Source organism: Talpa europaea (genome assembly GCF_964194135.1).
Source record: "Talpa europaea genome assembly, chromosome: 3".
Taxonomy (NCBI): domain Eukaryota; kingdom Metazoa; phylum Chordata; class Mammalia; order Eulipotyphla; family Talpidae; genus Talpa; species Talpa europaea.
The window spans coordinates 128,475,748-128,496,705 of record NC_140069.1 but is presented as its reverse complement, the minus strand read 5'-3'; the positions used below and the strand labels follow the sequence as shown (position 1 = coordinate 128,496,705).

The 20,958-nt window shown below is 39.1% G+C and overlaps 1 protein-coding gene across 1 annotated transcript in view; it reads right to left on the bottom strand.

The window, feature by feature from the left end:
* Positions 1-20,958, bottom strand: part of CPED1 (cadherin like and PC-esterase domain containing 1) — a gene marked incomplete at both ends in the record, with an annotated part of 254,953 nt that overhangs the window by 27,582 nt on the left and 206,413 nt on the right. Inside the window, 2 exons of the mRNA XM_084229702.1 lie at positions 3,320-3,456; positions 11,667-11,784. Of these exons, the coding sequence (XP_084085828.1) occupies positions 3,320-3,456; positions 11,667-11,784 (255 nt within the window). The remainder of the gene's footprint in view (positions 1-3,319; positions 3,457-11,666; positions 11,785-20,958) is intronic.

Here is a 20,958-nt window from a genome sequence, read left to right as displayed (position 1 = left end):
CTATTCATTTTTATACTTTTATTTTTTTGTATTTTGTTATGCTTTAACATTTTTTGGAATAGAATAGTGATCATGGAGAATTCTGGGTTGGTATGAAAACTTAATGGTCTTAGTAATGAATTAGAAGAGTTTTGGGATCACTTTGTATATATTTAGATGATTCTCCTAGAATGTGAGAAATAGAGATATAGGGGAAAATCTTTTGCTAACCTACTCCTATTCACAATTAGAACTTTCTTAGAATGTGTGCTGCTATGCAGTTGTACAGATGTGGACCATGATCTCTGTGTGTGGCAAAGAGATGAGTGTGTGCTTATCTCTCTGTAGACCTCCTGGGACTCTGGACACAAAGTGTCTTTCTCAGACTCTCTTTCCTCTGCTTTTCCATCATCTCTGATCTAGTTCTGATTTATAAGACTTTTTAAAATGTAGATTTTTCAATTAAAAAAATGTTCATGTTGTAAAAATAAAAACAGTATAGAGACTTATAAAGATGCTTCACTCTTCACCAATCACACTTAACTCTCAATGCAGGCTTCATGGGGGGTGAACCAGCCAGCTACTCAGGGTTCCTGTGTAGAAGTGTCCCATTTGGTTCACTGCTTGGCTCTTGTTGTCTTAAAATTCTTAAAGATTTTTCAGCACAACGTCCTTCAACGTTCAGTCTGCACTGGGCTGGCAATTACATTTCCTGAGCTGTTAAGATCCCTTTTCCCCGCTTATCTCATCATTCTTAAGTTTGTTACTTCCAGAAATGTTCTGTGTATATAGCATATTTGCATCCATTTTTTGCATTGATTATTCTATATGTAGTCTATTCTTTCTTTGCTTCTTCAGTGTTGCATGATGGATTTTCCCACTGAACAGTCTTCCCCAGCAGCCATTTCTTCCGCACCCTGGGCAACCTCACTCTGCAACAGGAAGGCTTTTCCAATTCTGGTTGTGCCTCTTCCCTACTAAAAATGTGCAATGTTTCCCTGTTGTCTGTAGAGTAAATTAGCATCCTAGTAAACAAAACAGACTCTGTGGGACCATAGTCAGTGTGGGGCCAGATTGAGTGTCTGGGAATGCAGGTCTAAAGAACATCTCTGGACTAGGATAATCTCTAAGATCAAGTCCACTCTGCTAAGCAACCTACCTGTCTCTGCCGGGATCACCTCACCTAACATACACCTTTATTTTCAGACTTTATTACATCATATCTAACAGGAAGGGGAAATGTGATCTCTTTTCCCTTACCATTACTTTGTAGCGTTGCTAATAATCAATCTTGAAATTATTGCTAGCAAAGACAGTACTATAAGCCACATATTTGTGTCTTCTCAAAATTCATATATTGAAACCCGACTTTCCTACCCCCATGGGGGTGATTAGATGGAACCTTTGGGAGATAATTAGGTTTTAAAAGAGGGCGTGAGGTTCGAAATGGATGTGTCCTTATAACAAGAGACTAGGGTGGTGCACTCTCTCTCTCTGCCTTGTGAAGACACAGCACAAAGACAGCCAGCAGAAGCCTGGAAGAAAGATCACATCAGAACCCAGACATGCTGTACCCTGGTATTGGACTTCATAGTCTCCACAACTGCAAGAAATAAATGCCTCTTTAAACCACCCAGTCTGTGCTATTTTTAGACAGCCAGGGAAGAAGGTTTGTAGCTTGCTACAAAGTTGATTCATATACAGCACAAGGTTAGATGACACAGGCTAACTATTTTTCATATGAAGAAAATGAGCTTGAGGAAACTATGTGTCATGTGCAAAGCCACAGAATTTAGTGATGTACTTAAATTAACATCTGTGGCATCTGTGGTTATCAGGTGAATAGCTGTGACTCCCTGGAATTTTCCTTGAATCCTCTTCAGTCTGAGGTCAGAACACTATTCAGAACAGGTTTAGAGAAGTCTGACTATTATGGTGACACATATTTTCATTACTTTGAGTCCTGAATTTCTAAGCTATGCAGATGGGATTGTCCAAGGTGGTGGTTAAAAATACCTTAGTTGCCCCTCACATTCCTATGTGATCATGGGAGAATTACTCAACCTCTCTGAGTTTTACTAAAGCCGAAAACAGGTCTAGTAATATCTACTCACAGAATGTGATTAGGAATAAACAGATTTTCACTTATTTAGTTACTCAATGGACACTTGATGAAGATTATTATGTACCAAAGATTGTGCTCAGCCATGAGATGGGGCAGCGACTCACACACATTCCCTGTCCTCATGAGGCTTATGGGCTGGTCAGATTTAAGATATAAAATATATAGCAGCTCCTTTCTCTGCCCAGGATGGGGGCTCACTTCACAATACTGACAACAGCATAAGTTCCTAAGTGTTAGTTTCCTTCCCTCTCCTTAGTAAAAGTAAGTGCTACTGTTACTTTAGAGATAATTCATGAAAATCAGGGCATTTATGATGGAATCCAGGGGAAAATGTCCATCCTCCTGCCTGGCCCCTCAGCCACTGTCATTCCTAAAGATTACTTGCTAATAGAAAGTCTGAACATAGGCCAATTTTATGAAAAAGTGGTAACATTTAGTCCTAGTGCTCTTTTCTTCATGAAATAATAGAACCTTTTAAAAAAATCAGCTTTGGAAATAAGTCTTGCCCACGTGTGAGGACTGATGAATACATTATAAAAAAATTTCCATCTAGTCAAAAGCAATTTGAAAACTGGGTAGGGGTTACTTACTTCGTGTTACCCATGTCAGTCTATGTCCGAGCTCTGCCGGGATCTACCTAGTCAGAGCACGCCTAGCAAGAAGACACTGCATGTCCAAGAAATCAGTTTAGAAGCCACACTAAAGGAAAAGCTGTCTAGTGAGGTCCACGCCAGACCTGCCCGAGAATGTGAAAGAAGAGCAGGAAGGTTAGTACGTAAAGTAACGCCATGCACGCGCTCAACTCTAGCAGAAGGGAGTCTTGCATGCAGGGTCATTTCAGTGTGAGCTGCAGATGTCTGTTTTAACCACAGTGCCTTGCTAGAGCTGCAGTTGACAAGGCCAGCTGCTCTGAACTGCCAACTGTCAGTTGACGTGGCAAGCGCCTACCAATTTGTGCTGAGAAAACAGCACGGAATTGGGTCAGCACAGGACATGACTTTAATATCCTCCATCTGTCAAGTTGACTTGTTTGGAAATAATTGAACACTCTGAGCATGAATAGTGAAGGCTCTTCTATGATAACATTTGTCCATGATTCAAAAAGTCAAATTGCTCTCAGTTTCCTCTGCAGGGAGAGCAGGAAGTCAACTCTATGACTTTCGGTGCTGTGGGTAGTGTAAATGAAGGGCTTCCCCCACTGAGTCCTGAACGTACCTTCCGTCCTCCCAGGCACTGCTGGAGCTGAGGCTTGGTCAGGACGCCATATTGGCAGTTGTGGGGCTGCCAAGTTATTTCTCTCCAGTCACAGGTCCTGTTGTCAGCACAACTAAGACAAGGCACGATCCACTGACCTGGAATAGACACAACATGTCCTTGGGTTCAGCTTCTACTGATGAAATTACATTTTGCAAGTAACTTTGGGTTTTTCAGCACAGCACACAACTATAGAAATTACAGCAAGAAGACCACTCATTCCCTAAACCCAGGGGAGTCTCCTGCCAAACAAATAAAATCACAACAGGTAGTAATGTTCTGAAACAATGCAGTTCACATGGAAGGCAGGTACAAATTCTGTTCTGTGAACTTTTAAATTAAGTGATCATGTACTACTTATTACCTTTTTTTTTAAAGATTTATTTATTTATACAAAAACTGGGGTACAGGCCATAGGCGCAGGAGGGTGAGAGGATTCACCAGAGACAGAAGGGGAGCAGAACAGGCAGGCAGACCAAAAACACTGCTGAGAGCAGCAGCGGGTGAGACAGGAGAGGTCTGCCGTGCCATGTGGGTATCTGCGGCTGGCCAGGGATCGCTGCAGAGGCTGTGGACAGCCTCACCACACTGCGCTCAACCCACTGCGCCACGAGGGAGGCCCAATTACTTTTTTAAAATAATGCATTAGGTGCTTAATAGGAGCAACATAGATAAGGTGCCAGTGATATTGAGGTAGCTAGTGACAAATAATGATAAATTTAACACATGCTTAGGTTGGCCATTCAAAAATATGCATACTCCTCATTCTCAAGAGAGTCAAGATAGAAGAGAATGACTTTATTATTCTGGTAATTTTAAAGATTGGCTATTATTATTCCTTAATTTGATTGACAGTCATTTTTGTGAGAATCTCTTCACCTCTTTCTAGCTCTGCTGACTATTGCTTCAGCTGTTAGGCGAGGTGTGTACTGCTCTCTTCACATGACTGGGGTATGGGTAATGGGACAATGTATTTTTGTAACAGCTTTATTTTTATTTATTTATGCATACAAGAGCTGGGGTGTAGGCCAGAGGGGCAGAGCATGAGAGGAGTCACCAGAGACAGAGTGGGGAGCAGAACAGGCGGATCTACTGAAATACACTGCTGAGGGGAGCAGCGGGCAAAACAGGAGAGGTCTGCATCACCACGTGGGTCAGCTCCCTGGCTGTGGATCGAACTCAAGCCGCAGTGGCTGGCGAAAGATTGATAGTACTGAGACTTTAACCACTGCGCCACCAGGGAGGCTTATAATGGGACAATAAATTAACAGGACTAGCATACTTATCATCTTCACCATTGTTACCTGCAGAGTTTAGGCACAAAGTAGCTTACAAGTTTTTGTGTTTATAGGATAAATATTTTCAGTGTATTTATTTTTTTTATTAACGAAGTTAAATGTAGTCCAAACACTTCAGTTTTAGTGTGAGTGGATACATTTATAATCTATCCTTTTAAATACTGTTTTTATTTGTTTCTTTCCCCCCTCGTTTGTCCTTCCTAAAAATGGAGAGTGAACTGGTATATTATATAGAGAGTGTTCAGTTATCTCCTTTGTGAAAAATATTCTGATGTGCCAACAATCATCTCCTCTAGCCTATGGGTTTTGCCTATATTAAAATTTACGTTTTTCTCTTCTGATTTTTTAAATTATTATTTTTTTTATAGAGGCATGTTTTTATTTATTTATTTGTTTGTTTGTTTGTTTGTTTTGTTTATACAAGCACTGGGTACAGTCAGAAGCGCGGGAGGGTGAGAGAATTCACCAGAGCCAGAGCGCAGAGCAGAGCAGGCAGAAGGACCCAAGTACACTGCTGAGGGGAGCAGCGGGCGGCAGGAGAGGTCTGCGCGCCATGTGGGACCCTCCTCAAGTGGCCGGGGAGCAGCCGGGGATCGAACCTGCACCGCGGAGGCTGCAGGCAGCTTCGCAACCCAGCGCTCAACCGCTGTGCCACCGGGGAGGCCCTCTCTTCTGATTTTTAAATAACAAAAAGACATTTTAACAACATATCCACGCTGGTTTTGATTTGTGGTTCTGCTACCAAACATATCTGGTGTGAAATTAATTTTAGTGAGAAATTTTTTACTTTCAGGACCTCCAGGATGTCAAAGTTGTGTTATGTGAGTGCTTGCTTTTGTGGAAATAGTTACAGATAATAAAATATAGAAGGAGATCTAGCTTATGCCTCTTTTCTGTTGATCACAGAAAGGGAAAATATATCTGTGGGTAAACTAATAGAGAAGAACTGACAGAGACAGGAGATGACAGAAGGGAAAGGAGATGAAAAAATGATGACTTCTTGGCAAGTACCCAGTAAGAATCACTTTACTGGGTACAGTGCCAACAGGAGCAGAAAGCTGAAATATAAGACAGTTGAAAAGTAACGTGGACTTACTTATTTCTTCTACTATTACTTTTTTCTTTGCTATTATTTTTAAACTAAAACAAAAAACCAAAAAAACAAAACTGCCCTACTCAATGTCTACCCTCTTGGTATTCTCTACATTATTTCAGGACTGATAAATCACTGTTTTCCACATACCTGTCACTCTTTAGGAGAATTTTAATTTAAAACTTTATTGAACCCCTACCCTATTAGATTTAAGGTGTTAGTGGTATTTAAAAATATTACAATTTTTTTTAAATGTAGCGAACATTTTTATAGCACTTCTTAGATGCCAGGGGTTTCTGACTGCTTTAATATGTTGATTTATTTAAGGCTCCCCACTATAATGTTAGACCTCAAAAAATAATAATCAGGTAGAGGGTTATAACTTATCCATGTAAAATAATTATAGAAAAATAATAGGTCATGAATAATCGAATATAAATATGTGTGTGGACCTAAAGGAATCTGAGCTTTGGAGACACACACCTGAGCTCTGTCTCCTCCTAGCTCTGTGGGCCTCAATACTGTACACTAGTCATCTGGAAATCCCCACTTGGACATCATACCCAAGGATAATTAAGTCAGAACCACTGGGTTTGGTTTGCAGGCATTAGTAATTTTTGAATGCTTCTCAGGTGATTCCAATATTCTATCAATGTTTAAAATTAATTAAGTTGAACAAATTATTTAATCTTTTCATGATGACATTAATTTCTCTCTGTCTAGGACATTTGTCATTGTGCTCGATACCTAACAAATGATGAATCTATTTTATTCCATCTCCCTAGCTTAAGCAAGCCATGGTACTTTAGAATAAAGAGAGTGCTATGGGTGCAGGGGGCCAGAGCTTTCTGGAAGCAAAGACAATGTGAACAGGTATTTATGATGTAGATATGACTTGGAGAGGTAAAATGGATAGTACTTTAGGGATAGTAAAAGGGTAGTCTTAACAGGAGTGAAACTGAAGAAGTGACTGGTCACTACAGTAGATTGTAGAGATACATACATATATACATATAACTGTATTTATAAATATATATACCTATATAGGTGTTATATACCCATCCATCCTTCCATTTAAAGATCCACTAGGGGAAAGGTGTTTCCAAAGTTTCCAGATGTAGGAAATAGCAGTACTACTAAAAGTTATAACAAAGACAATTTTGGAGAGGAGCTGGTGTTTGAAAGGCAAAATAACTGTCCTTAAAACTGTTTGCTTCCCCATAATTCTTTATAATTTCCATTTTCTATTCAGAGTAAATATTGTTTTCAAATTCTAACTCTGGCCTGATATAAATGGTTTGTAGTTAATAATTGACCCCTTTACACTTTGCTTGGCTCCTTCTAATATTATGTGACTTAGATACAACCTTAAGTTTTAATCTTTCCTAATGAATTCCTCAAGGAAACTTCCTTCTAGAAAAGCCATTTCTTTTTCTTCATAGAGATTTGTGGTCAGTGAACAGCATATAGAATCTTCTTGGATGGATTAGAAGGAACTTTGGACCACCTTCTATTCATCCTTCTATTTTAAAGATGAGGTAAACTGAGGGCCAAAGAGGTAAATGATAGAAGTGAGATCATACTGTTCAAGGCAAGGCTGGACCAGAGCTTAGGTCTGGGAGTGTCCACTGTGCTGATCCTTTTATCACATTAGACTAGGTCAGCACAAAGTCATCCCCCGAAAATGAAGTGTGGCTCAAAAACCTCCTCAGTAGCACTTATATAAGATCCATAAACAGGTAGTTATAATGAATGCATCTTTATTTAAAAAACCTGAAATTTTCAGTGGATTCATGTTTTGACAGAGACTATGTTTCCATAAAAGATCATTAATTTTCATTCCAGTAGAACATACGTATGTTTTCTGCTAGTGAGATTATATTTAGTATTATTTTGAAGGGCTTATTTTTCATCGGATCTTTGAGTATCTAAGAACACGTGCATACCTCCCCTAGATACTCTCACCCCCAACCTTGCTGAAAGCTAATTTTGCATAAACCCGGGGCTTTGTTGGCCATTTTCTGATAATGCTGAAGAAACAAGTGGCCAGTTGCATGGGCAAAGACCCAAATATGGGTGCAATTAGTTCATGGGTGCATAAAATTGCATGCACATTAAAAAGGATGCCTGGTCAGGTCTCTGAAAACTTGACCCTGAGGGTTCATACTACTATGTGTTTAGACAGTCCTAACTCTGCATTTTTGTATTGGTTAACAATGCCTTTTTTTATTGTGAGTTAGAAATACTGCTTGAAATAGACATCTGTATAACATCTGCAGGACTAGGATTTCTTGACATTTTAAATGATACCAGCTCTTAACTAAAATTGTCAAAAAGAGGGACATAAATTCTATGTTATATATTTAAACACTGAATGAACCAAAGCTGTGATTTCTGAAATGAAGTATGACATATGTTTTAGGGAATAACATTCTGAGGAATGAAACTGCCTTTTGGGAGAAGTTTATTTGATTTATAATTGTTACTTTATGTTTAACGCAAGTTAGATTTAGGCCATTTAAGTGAATCCAATTGGTGATATAATGGAGAAAAGATTTCAACTTTGTGACTTAGGGCCATGGTGAATGTAAAATTATATAAATGGTAGCACTGATTCCTGACTATTATGTTATAAAATAAAGCAGCGTTTAATTAAGAAGAAATATAGATCTATACATTTAATATTATAAGTATGATATTTTCCTGGCTAAAAAATTATGACATCTTTTGTTTACATATCATAAAATGCAATCTAAACTATTTTCCTTAAAAACAATTCTCATTCAATAATAATCATATAAATTTCTTCTTTCTCCAAATTAGGTGAATTATTTTATTTTTCTTGCTTGAGCAACAAGTGTTGTTCTTAGGTTGTGACTTAGAGTTAAATTGTTTTGTAAAGGTTAAACACCAACTTAAGAATAAAAAAAGTTGGGGCCTCCCTGGTGGCGCAGGGGGTTGGGATGCAGCCTATGAAACTATCCACAGCCTCTGCAGCACAAGTTCGATCCCTCGCCAGGGAGCAACCCACATGGCACAGCAGACCTCTCCTGACTCTCCCGCTGCTCCCCACAGCAGTGTATTTCAGTCAGTCTGCCTGTTCTGTTCCCCACTCTGTCTCTGGTGAATCCTCTCACCCTCTCACATCTCTGGCCTATACCCCAGTTTGTGTATGCAAAAACAAATAGATCTTTAAAAAAAAAAGAATTTAAAAAGTCACTTAAGATTATCTTAGCTAGTGTTACTGGAAAGACATTTTTGACCATCCTTATAGTGGCAAGGTGAGAACCTGGATCCAGTTCTACCCAGTAATTCTAATATGCAGTGAAAATGAAATTTTGGAGCCAAATTATGGTCAATGATGCTAACCATTGGAGCACCTAAACAAATGTCCTTCCAAATCTCTCTACCAAGACAGCTTCTTTCAAAAGCATGGAATCCAATCACTAAGAACAAAATCATCTCCAACAGCAAAATATCTATTCTTGCAAACTCTGTCCTGATCTCATTCATTTATTATGAATCTTTTGGTCTTTACCCCTTAAGGGTGAGGCAATTATCCTTGAGTGATTGTGCCCTGGCTGTTCAGTCTTCTGTGCAAGGGAGGAATATTGGTATCTTGGTGTTAGTTTAGCAAACTATTTTTAAAATTGTTTGGAATTGAAAGAGAAATAAGGGGCAATCTCTGCTGTGGCAAAATATGTAATCTAGGGTAGTCATCAGTAAAAATGTATTGCTAATGCACCTTCAATATAGCACGCACATATGCTATAATTATTCATATATACTTGCTTGAATTTATTATTACATTTTAAAACAAAATAAGAATGATTATGGTAATGTTTACTATAGATTGTTCCATGGCCCACCCTTTCCTCCTTGGATGCATTATTCCACTTTGAAGACTACTGATTAGAAAGAGAGAAACATATAATTAAGCACTTGAAACATAATGAGGTAAATGCTAGCTATTGTAGAAAGCACCCAGGATATTCTGGGAGCACAGAAAAGCAGCTAAGGTGGCATCCCAGGAAAGGAAGATACAGTACGATGGGAAGAAGACTTGTAGAATCAAGGAGTAGCATGTACCAGAGTTTGGAGCATTATTGGCATAATGTGAGATGTGAAGCTGGGAGAGATAGGAAAGGCTGGGTGATGGAGGCCTGGGGGTATCAGACTAAGGTGCATGGGCTTGACAGGGGCAAAAGTTTGGGGAGAGGGAACTTCTTTAAAGAGGCCTAGCTATTCAAGTTACCAGAACACCCCTGTTCGTGGCAGCTCCTCTGACAAAGACCAGGCCCCAAAGTCACATCAGGACTTGGCATCGGTTACTGCAAGATTCATGGGTAGACAAGGTGGTACTTTTTAGAGAATCTCAGTGATGTACCTTCAACTTTCTATTGAAGAACTTTTGATTGTTTCAGTAGGAGGAAAAGAATTAGGTTGTTTATATGATTCTCATAAATTGTCTTCTGATAAAAAAATATTTAACTAGACATATGAGAGTCTCCTTTGTATATAAGGGTATATATCTCATTTAGCTGAGAATAATAAATCATACCACCTGACACACCATAATCGGTAAATCCATGCTAAGCACGGACTGTAATTTATTATTTAGAACACATGTTCAGGAACAGGCATCTGCCCACGTTGCTAACTGTGCATGCCAAATTGCAATTTGTCCTGCCCATTTGTGAAACTCATTTCCCATTCAAGCTGTGGTGTGAAGTTCACGGTAAGGGTAGAAAAGCTCCTGAATGTTTTCTCAGACTTTTTAGATGAAGGGGGACCTGGGTCAGGAGGCCGGAGTGCCAACCAGGAATCTCAGAGAAGATGTTCCTTGCTCCTCTTACTGCCTCATAGGCATTTTTAGTCCCAAACTGTACTTGACCCCTCTTGCCTCCCATGAAGAAGAGTCTAGGACAGGGGAGAAACAGGGAGGTTGTTGCAGGTCTGCTCTGGGCTTTGGGAAGATTGATCACTGTAATTTGAACTTGACATCACATTGTCCTGCCTTTATTAAGGTTTGATAGATGGGAGACATTGATGTTCAATAGATGGACGTGGTCATTGCAAATCTTTTTTAAATTAAAGGAAATTATTTAAATTTGAACTTGTATATTTTAGTGCAAGGCCAACAGATATTTATTTGTACCTTCTCTGTAGAAAATATATTGCTAAGAGAATTGATAACGTGATCAAATCAGGTCCCTTCATGTGGTATTCAGCCTGGGCAGACTGACATCAAATAATTAATTACATATTTGATTATTTAAATAATTGCAGCTATGGAAAAAAAGCACAGGGCTCTATGGAAATATATAATAAGGAAACAAATCAGAGGCTCAAGGAAAAGTTTCTGGCACAAGTGACTTTTGAACTAAGACGTACTTGAATATGAATGAACTAGGCAAATGGCAAAGGTGAAGAGAAAAGCAGTTGATTAATCAAAATAAGTCACATAGTAAAACAGTGTGTTTAATTATAAGTGTTGCAGCTCATACTAATAAAAAAGCAATGTACTTGGGGCCTCCCCTGTGGTGCAGCGGTTGAGCACTGGGTTGTGAAGCTGCCCGCAGCCTCTGCAGCACCGGTTCGATCCCTGGCTGCTCCCCGGCCACCAGAGGAGGGTCCCACATGGCGCGCAGACCTCTCCTGCCGCCTGCTGCTCCCCTCAGCAGTGTACTTTGGTCCTTCTGCCTGCTCTGCTCCCCGCTCTGGCTCTGGTGAATTCTCTCACCCTCCCGTGCTTCTGACTGTACCCAGCACTTGTATAAATAAATAAATAAATCTTTAAAAAAAAAAAAGGCAATGTACTACCTTGATGTTTTTGTTCAAAGATTAAATACGCTTATACATATTTATATTAAAGGGTGCTTTTTTAAAAGAGATGTTTGTCCAATGTGACACTCACCTTTTGTGTCCCCAGATGGACAAATCTTTAGTTCAGGCTGTGAAATGGCTTCAATGTAGTCAGAGGAAATAGGCTGTAATCCACAGGTTTCATCTGGGAGAATCAGCAAACCACAATCCTGCATTAAAATGATAGAAATTAGCTGACATAGTAGTTAACCTGAATTACAATAGTAAAATTCTAAAATGACCATTTTTCGTGCCAAATAACCTTTATCTATAAATGGTAGCAATTCTAGTTACCCTCCTCAAATTACTGACTTATCAATATGTTAACTTGCAACTACTAACTTATTAATAGACATGTGTGCTATTAATAACTACTTGGGTTAAGAGAGTAATAAAAATTCTTGTGACATTTAATCTTTATTGTGGCTTGATATTCATGTCACTATTGCCCTGCCACTTTCTAAAGAAATTTATGCAAGTTTTATTTAAAAATATATTTATATGTTGACTCATTAAAAATAACAGACTTTACTAGAGTATATCAAGTGGAAAAAACTGCTAACATGAGAAAAATGGGCAATATTTGGGGAGACATTAATTTAACAGAAAAATTTCACTTCAACATCTATTTATTAAGGACCCATGATATGCCAGATATGGAATCAAACACAGGTATTTCATTCCAATCAGATTCATTTATTTGTAAAAGCAGGCAACATCTCACTGCAATGAATATCGGTCACTCTGGAACCTTGTTCTGCAGTAAGTCATTCTTCCCATAAGATGACTTGTGCAGTTATATGCATAATACGACTATGTTGGCTCCCTGAAATCTTACCCCAACTTTCTTCTTCTCCATCCACTGATGGAGTAGGTGTGTTGAACCCCTCTCATTTTGCCCTTATTCTACAAAGTTTTTGGCACCTATCCCTGGCCTTTTCATCTCTTTCATATTCTTCACCATTTGATATTTATTTTTCCTGTCTCCTTCCCACTAGATTGAATACTCCATGAGAGTAAGTATAATTATTTCCCTCACACACAAACCCAGTTCCAGCCATAGAGTAGGTAATAAGTACCTATGAAATTCATAAATGTTAGCTTTAATTGTCTCCCTCTTCATATCATAAATTCTCAGTAATGGAGAAAAATAATTGGTTTGACCTCTTCTTTGCTGTGTAATTCTGCCTCTAATGAGCAATTTCCAGTCACATTCCCACACACTCTCAAATGTCCCAACTACCAACTCAGATTCCCAGATATTATATAAAAATGCCCAGGATATTAAGGAACAAAGAGAATGGGGGTAATATATATACTTCTTGAAATCTTGATTCAGTATAGATATTTTTTAAAATTCATAACCGAAACGGGGTATTTTAACCAGTTCAGGATCCTGGCTAAAGACAAGGAAGGTGATTTCTATGAAAATGTTCATGACAGGGCTTCCTGGTGGCGCAAGGGGTTGAGTACCGCAGTATGAAGCAATCCTCAGCCTCTGCAGCATGAGTTCAATCCCCAGTGTGGGTTGCTGACCCACATGGTGCAGCAGACCTCTCCTGTCTCGCCTGCTGCTGCCCTCAGCAGTGTATTTCAGTCAATCTACCTTCTGTTCTCTGCTCTGTCTCTGGTGGATCCTCTCACTCTCCCCCCACACCGCATCTCTGGCCTGTGCCCCAGCTCTTATATGCATAAATAAATAAATCTTTAAAAAAATTCATTACAATAAATATAATAAATAACTAAATACATAATTTTGTGAGGAGATTTAGTATGAATAGCTGTCTATGAATGAGATGTGTGTGTGTGCGTGTGCGTGTGACAACCTATAAAGTCTTACTCAGAGAATGATTAATTCACAATGTGGTCCTAAGTATTTATGATACACCTTTAAAATAGAAAGGTAATAATTTAATACCTAGAACATGCAAAGTGCCATGCTAAGAATATGAACACTATCAAGAGACAGTCTAGTTCATTATCAAAAGCTTCTTAATCTTGAATGGAAATTGACATCTCACTGTTTTAATTTCCCTCTTAGTTGCAACTTAGAACAAATTTACTGTAATAATAGAGAAGCATGTTCCAATTTAACTTCAAAGCTGTTGAAACAAATGAGTTGTGATGGATCATGATATTTCTTTTTTTTAAAATAAATTTTATTTTTATATTCCCCATACAATTGCAACCCCCTTATTTTGACCCCAATCCCTTCCCTCCCTGCCCCCCACCCCCCTATAGTGTCTCTGGTTCATAGTTGTTTGTTGATTTTGATTTTCACTTTCTTATAGTCATTCATTTTCCTGGTCCCTTATTTAAGTTTTCTAGATTCCTGCTATGAGTGAGGCCATCCGGTATTTTTCTTTTTCTTTCTGGCTTATTTCGCTGAGCATGATCCCTTCCAGCGCCATCCATGTTGCTGCAAATTGCATGTGTTTATCTTTTTTGATTGCTGAGTAATATTCCATGGTGTATATGTACCACATCTTCTTGATCCAGTCATCTATTTTTGGGCATTTGGCTTATTTCCAAAGCTTAGCTATTGTAAACAGTGCTGCTATAAACATAGGGGTGCAGGTGCTCTTTGGAATTGATGTTTCTGTGATGGATCATGATATTTCTAAATGTTCAATATTTGCACTTTCTAAATACCCATGATCTCACATGCGACCCTATAATAGAGTGAACATAACAGAGAATTCAGAAAACCATAGTCTAAGTGGGAGTGGGAAGGGGTGATCACCCAGATACTCCCCATTTTCTCCTTGGCCTTGTCCTCATGTGTGAATTGTTACCTGGTATGTTGCTACGTCTGCCTCAGCTGGGAGTTCTTAGCAGTTACCTGTTCTTTTCCAGTTGGTTGGTCAATCCTGTTGGTCCTAACTAAACATTCACCATTCTCTTAAATTATACAATAGGGCAGGAATCAAAGTCATTTACAAAGGCTAGACAGAGCAGAGCCTAGAAGAGGGAAGTCAATTGTGACGTAAATTAAATTTAAAGTTACACCCTCTACTCTGCAGTTTAAGACAAAGTATGTTCTATTGTATTTTGTGCCTCCTTTTAAGTTTCTTCTTAGTAATTAATCTTTGCTGTAGTAAACATAACTCCTAACCTTTTACATCAAACCATCATAATTTTGGAAAGCCAGCACTGTCCACTGCAGTGGATATTAAGCATTTTCAATCTGTAGCTAAACAATGTTACCCTTAAAGTGTTCTTATTCTTAAAATGATATTGCTATATATTTTAGAGCAATACCAAGTCAGACTACTCGATCTAGTAGGTATCCTTAAACTTTGCCTACATTTTCAGTTCCATAATCATTCCCTCAAGATGAAAAATTACATCCTTCTCTGGCTAAATAATAAAAAAAATGCCCATTTAAATTAAAAATTACACATTAACCCCTTGTGGTACCCAACAACTTCCAGAGGGATCCATTTTCTCTCTCCCTGGTCTACTGCTTTTCCCTTTAAGTCCATACTGACCTCTCAAATGTGACAATTCTTGCATGGTTCCCTCCCCGAGAAAGGCAGAGTCCCCTTTCAGATTCAGGATTGTTCCTCTTCCCTCAAGATATGAGGGATCTGAGGAGCAAGTTCATTACCAGCTCACACAAGCTTAGATTTTGTTGAGGCCTAATGACATATTTTGCTAATGTTCTGCTGGAATGATGAACAAAGGCACCTGCCGGCGCCCTGGAGCCCCTGCCACCCTGTAGGCTAAGGTCCTGTGAAGCCTGAAAACAGCAGAACCCTCCTTGTCTACAATCCTTGGCACCCGCAGGCATGGATCAAAATGCAAGGCTGCTGTCCATCTCTGCTCCTCTAATGTCACGTTCCTCCCTTAAGACATTGTGAGAATGGCACATATTAAAAAACTATCAACAACAATTGTTGGCGAAGATGCGGAGAAAAAGGAACTCTCCTGCACTGCTGGTGGGAGTGCAAACTGGTCCAACCACTATGGAGAGCTGTGTGGAGATTCCTCAACCTGCTAAAGATGGAGCTTACATATGATCCAGCAACTCCACTCTTAGGCATTTACCCAAAGGACACAGAATCATTAATTCAAAAGGGCACCTGCACCCCTATGTTTATAGCAGCACTATTTACAATAGCTAAGCTAAGGAAACAACCAAAATGCCCAAAAATAGATGACCGGAACAAGAAGATGTGGTCCATATGCACAATGGAATACTACTCAACAATCAAAAAAGATAAACTCATGCAATTTGCAGCAACATGGATGGAGCTGGAAGGGATCATGCTCAGCAAAATAAGCCAGAAAGAAAAAGAAAAATACCGGATGGACTCATTCATAGAAGGAATTTAGAAAACCTAAATAAGGGACCAGGAGAAAAACTAATTATAATAAAGTAAAAATCAGCAAGCAACTATAAGCCAGAGACACACTACAGCGGGGGAGGGGGCTAGGAGGGATTACGGTCAAAATAAGGGGGTGGGAATTGTATGGGGACTATAACCAAGATGAAAAGCATACATTGTGCAAAAATGAAAAATGATATAAAAAATATAAAATAAAATATTAAAAAAAAGACATTGTAACAGGTTCTCACTGGTCCTCTGCCACACCCATCACATGGTAAGCAAACCCTTCCCCACTCTCCACATCTTCACACAACCTTCCCTCCATCTTGTCACCATCACAGAAACCCTATACTTTGTGATAACACAATTTCCCTACAGCTGTCTTCAGGGGACGCTGCTCACCATGTCCCTCAGTGTCCCCAGTACGGGTCATGAGATTGACTTTCTATCTCCCTCCTGACTCTTCAAACCATCCCTCCATTGTCCTTCCTTTTCTCATGGCTCATTCAATCAGCTCTTTCCATGGCGCTTGCTGTCTCCCAACACTTAATTATGCTCCACATTCACCAAATGTAACACCTTGGTTATTATCATTCTTTCCACTTCACCATTGTCATTGAAAATCCATGTGGGTCCATCCCATTTTATTCAGCAATGTTTTGGGGCAAGCTCCAGAACTTTTTAATCAAAGCTGAGCTGCTGCATCTCTGAAATGTTAAATTCTAATATATATACTGCAAATAAAATATACTTTTCTTTTAACCTAATTCCTGCTTGCTCTGCATTCATTCAAAACTTTCATTTCTTTGATCAAGGGATTATGATTACTCATTCTCTTTGAACGTACATTCACACCATCTTCATTTCTTCCTGGAAACAATCCACTTCTTCTCTATTGTTTTACCAAAGGCACCCAGTAACACCCTAATCCTGGAGCAATGCTATCTGTGTCCATCTGGAATATGATCCCCACTAGGTAATGCTTGCTAAAGTCACAGAAATGATACAGACCAGTGCCCCCCAGACCTTCTGCTGGTCTCTCAGTATTGCCTGCTAATAATCCTTTTTCTAGAACTCTGGTTAGAACACTTCCCCATTCTCCACAAAGTCTCTTCAAACCTTTATTATTCTCATTTAACTCCCCTGCTTCTACACCTGCATCAGTCTCATTAGATGAGCTTGACTTATAAAGAACACAGAGGCCATATGGCAGGGTTTGCTCAATTTGTTTTATTGTTAATTTGCTGCTACCTCGTCTTATACTAACTGTCCCCAGACACCTCTTTTCAGGCTCCTTACATCTGTGAAAGCTTGCTTCCTTCTCTTATATTTTCTTTCTCATTCCCTCTTCATCTGAAAATGCTCACATATTGTTGCCAAACACCATCCCTGGAGCTGTGCCATTGACCCTCTTCCTTTGTTCCCTGGGGAACACCATGGCCTCTCTACCACTTGCAAGATTCCCACCTTGGATCCCTCCCATGAGTTCCAGACAGGCCCAGGCCACTCCCATGAGTTCCACAGAAAATGTCTGTATTTACCTGTGTCCTAGATCCTTTCCCTTGGCTGTATCATCAGTATTTCGAATTCAATATAACTACGACAGACACTACAGTATGCACCAAAACCCATCCTGATCTCCTTCTTCGTTGCTTTTTGCTCCTAAAGACAATATTAATAACACACCTCCCCAGCTTGTTTTATAGATAAGCACAATCTTGCCAATCTGGTCTTATTCACAATCTGGCCAATCATATGCAAGTAGAGACTTCAAGCTTCCTGGGAAAGTTCTAATATTTTCTTTTGCCCTTGCTCTGCTTTCAACCCAATCCCAGCTGAAAGCTGAGTCCTGAAAGTTAACTAGCATTGCTTTATGCCTTTCAGATCCAGCCAACCTGTATTGGGCTTGATATGTCTCAATACCTGGGTCTGAAAGTTTGTGATCCATTATCTTGTTTCCAGCATCTAGCATAATCTTGGGCATGTGGGAAGCTTTTAATTCATGGTTTCCAGTTGCAGATATTACCTATAGATGGGAAGGAGAAGAAAAGGATGGATATGGGGGTAGGGCACAGCTCTAGCTTCTCTATTAAAATAAAGAAGGAAGGCTGAGACCTTACATGTGAACATGGTCAACACAGGTGACCCTGGACCCACAGAACATGTATATTTGGGGCACTGACTGAGCCCAGATATAATGCTAGTTCTAACATTTCCACATCCTAGAAAATAAACATTGTTTAGATAATCCACATATGATCTATTTGGCTCTAGAATTTTATGTTTGTGGTTTTCCTTTTTGACAAATTTCCAAATTATTTCTTTGTACAGATGGGCATCTTGTTCCAAAGGAGTGAATTACTTTCTGTCTTCACTTTGTCTCTAAATTTAACAATTGCTTTCCTTGCATTGTAGTCAGCCAGTCATAAAACTTGAGTCGCTATTGTGTGATTCATAGTATTAGACAGTCAGTGAACATTTAGAGAATAATTAGCTGAGGTATACATTAGCAATAAATAAGTACAGCACAATCCTTCTGAGTCCACCCTTTCTATACAACATTGATCATAAAGCAACATATTTCATGAAGAGGGTAATGCTTATAAATCCTATTAAAAGAAATTGACCTTCTTTATGGAGGGCAATTTGGAAATATCTTGCAAATATGGTTATACTACTAAGGGTTTACACTACAGTTGTATTTTATGAAGTCTGCAAAGATTCACGTGCAGGGAAATTGACTGGGACACTTTGTTTAACAACAGAAAACTTGACACAAGTGTCCATCCACAGGGAACAGTCTTAATAACACACATCCATACAACAGAATATTGTATGGATCTTAGAAAAGATGGGTAGAGTGAAGATGTAGAGAGATACATTATAATGCACAACATAACACATTATAGGCTATTATGTATACCATGATTTTGTTTAAGTAAAATAAGGGGCTGGATGTTATATGCACCTGACCATGTCTCTATAACTTCTAGAATGACATACAGGAAACCAAACAGTTACTCTTAGAAGTTCAAGAAAGGTGGGCCAGAGATGGAGAAGAAAAACATTTACTTTTTACTTTAGGTGTTTGAATATGTTGCCATTATTATGAATTATGTTTACATTTTTAAAAGTACAGATTAATTTATTTTTTTATTTTATTTATTTCTTTTTCAAGATTTATTTTTATTTATTTATACAAGCACTGGGTACAGTCAGAAGTGCAGGAGAGTGAGAGAATTCACCAGAGCCAGAGTGGGGAGCAGAGCAGGCAGAAGGACCGAAGTACACTGCTGAGGGGAGCAGCGGGCGGCAGGAGAGGTCTGCGCGCCATGTGGGACCCTCCTCCGGTGGCCAGGGAGCAGCCGGGGATCGAACCGGCGCTGCAGAGGCTGCGGGCAGCTTCGCAACCCAGCGCTCAACCGCTGCGCCACTGGGAGGCCCAGTACATATTAATTTAAAGAAAATAATATTTAAAAAAGTAAGGTAAGAGAACAGAAAGTCAGCACAGGACTGACCATGCCTCTGAAGTTATACTCATTTCCTGGGTAACATGATAACACAAATAGGGTGGCTTGGAACTAACACAAACGTGTTATTCTTCTGGAGACCAGGAATGGGAAATCAAAGTATCGGCAAGATCGGTTCCTTTTTAAGGGCTGTGAAGGGCTATGGGCCCACATGGTCATTTCTTACCATCCTCTGTTCACAGAGCTTACATTCTACAGGAAGAAGAACAATTCACAGGAACCGAGTAAATGTTCCAGACAGAAGGATGAACATGTGAAACACTTTTGAAGAACACGGCCTCTCAAATTCAGAGTGGGTGGTGTATGGAGAACAAATAGGAGGTAGGGAGAATTCAGTAAAATTATTTTGGAGCCATAATTTTCAATTTGGTTCATTCTACTAACACCAATGTTAGGATTGAGGGAAAGTGTTAAGCCTCTTTAATTTTGTTCTGTTTAAAAAATTCTTATTGGTTAAGTCTCTAAGCTCCATCTTTTCTAATAAAACAAAAAATTTTACCAAGCAGCTGTCTTTTTAAATAGGGGTGTCTGGGGACTTAGTAGTAGAAGACATTTTGACTTTTATTTAGTTTGTTTTAATAAAATATTTGCAGCAAACTAGGGCTACCAAACTAATTTTTATATTTGTAAAGCTGAATTTGAATTTGAATGAAAGTGAGTGTCTAGCTTGGTCATTCTACTTCGTACAGAAGAGAGCTATAAAAACACTGGTTTAAATATTGATTAGCTTCAATGTTTGATGTTATCTTGTCTTTCTTTTTACTTTTTTATGCATTTATTTATTATTGAGGCAACATTGGTTTACGACACTGTATATGATTCAGACATAGAGGATCACACCCATTCAGATTTATGTTTCCATGCCACATCCACTACCAAGGCACCCACAGTCCTCTGCCATGGTCCATTGGGCCCCTTCCACACCCTGCTTCCCACCTTCACCCCCAGCCCGTCTCCTTCCCCCTCTGGTAGCTTCAGTTCTACAGTCAGACTTCTAAAGCTTGTTATTGGTTTGGTTTTGTCTAACCCTTTGTTTGGTTTCTCTATATTCCACATATAAGTGAAACCATCTGGTATTTGTCTTTCTCCTTCTGACTTATTTCATTTAGCATTATCCCCTCAAGTTCCATTCATGTGGTCACACATGGAAAAAGTTCATCTTTTTTTTTTTTAATAACTGAGTAGTGTTCTATTGTGTACATACACCACATCTTCTTATCCACTCTGTCCTTGGGTACTTGGGTTGTTTCCATAATTTGGATATTGTAAATCATGCTGCAGTCAATAAGGAGTACACATATACTTTCAAATTAGTATTTTTTCATTCTTTGGGTAGACACCTAAGAGAGAGATTTTTAATATTTTGAGAAACCTCCATATCATAGTCTATAGGGGCTGGCCCAGTCTACACTCCCACCACTTACATAGGGTCCCTTTTTCTCCATTCCTTTCCAACAGTTGCTGTTTCTGCTCTTGTTTA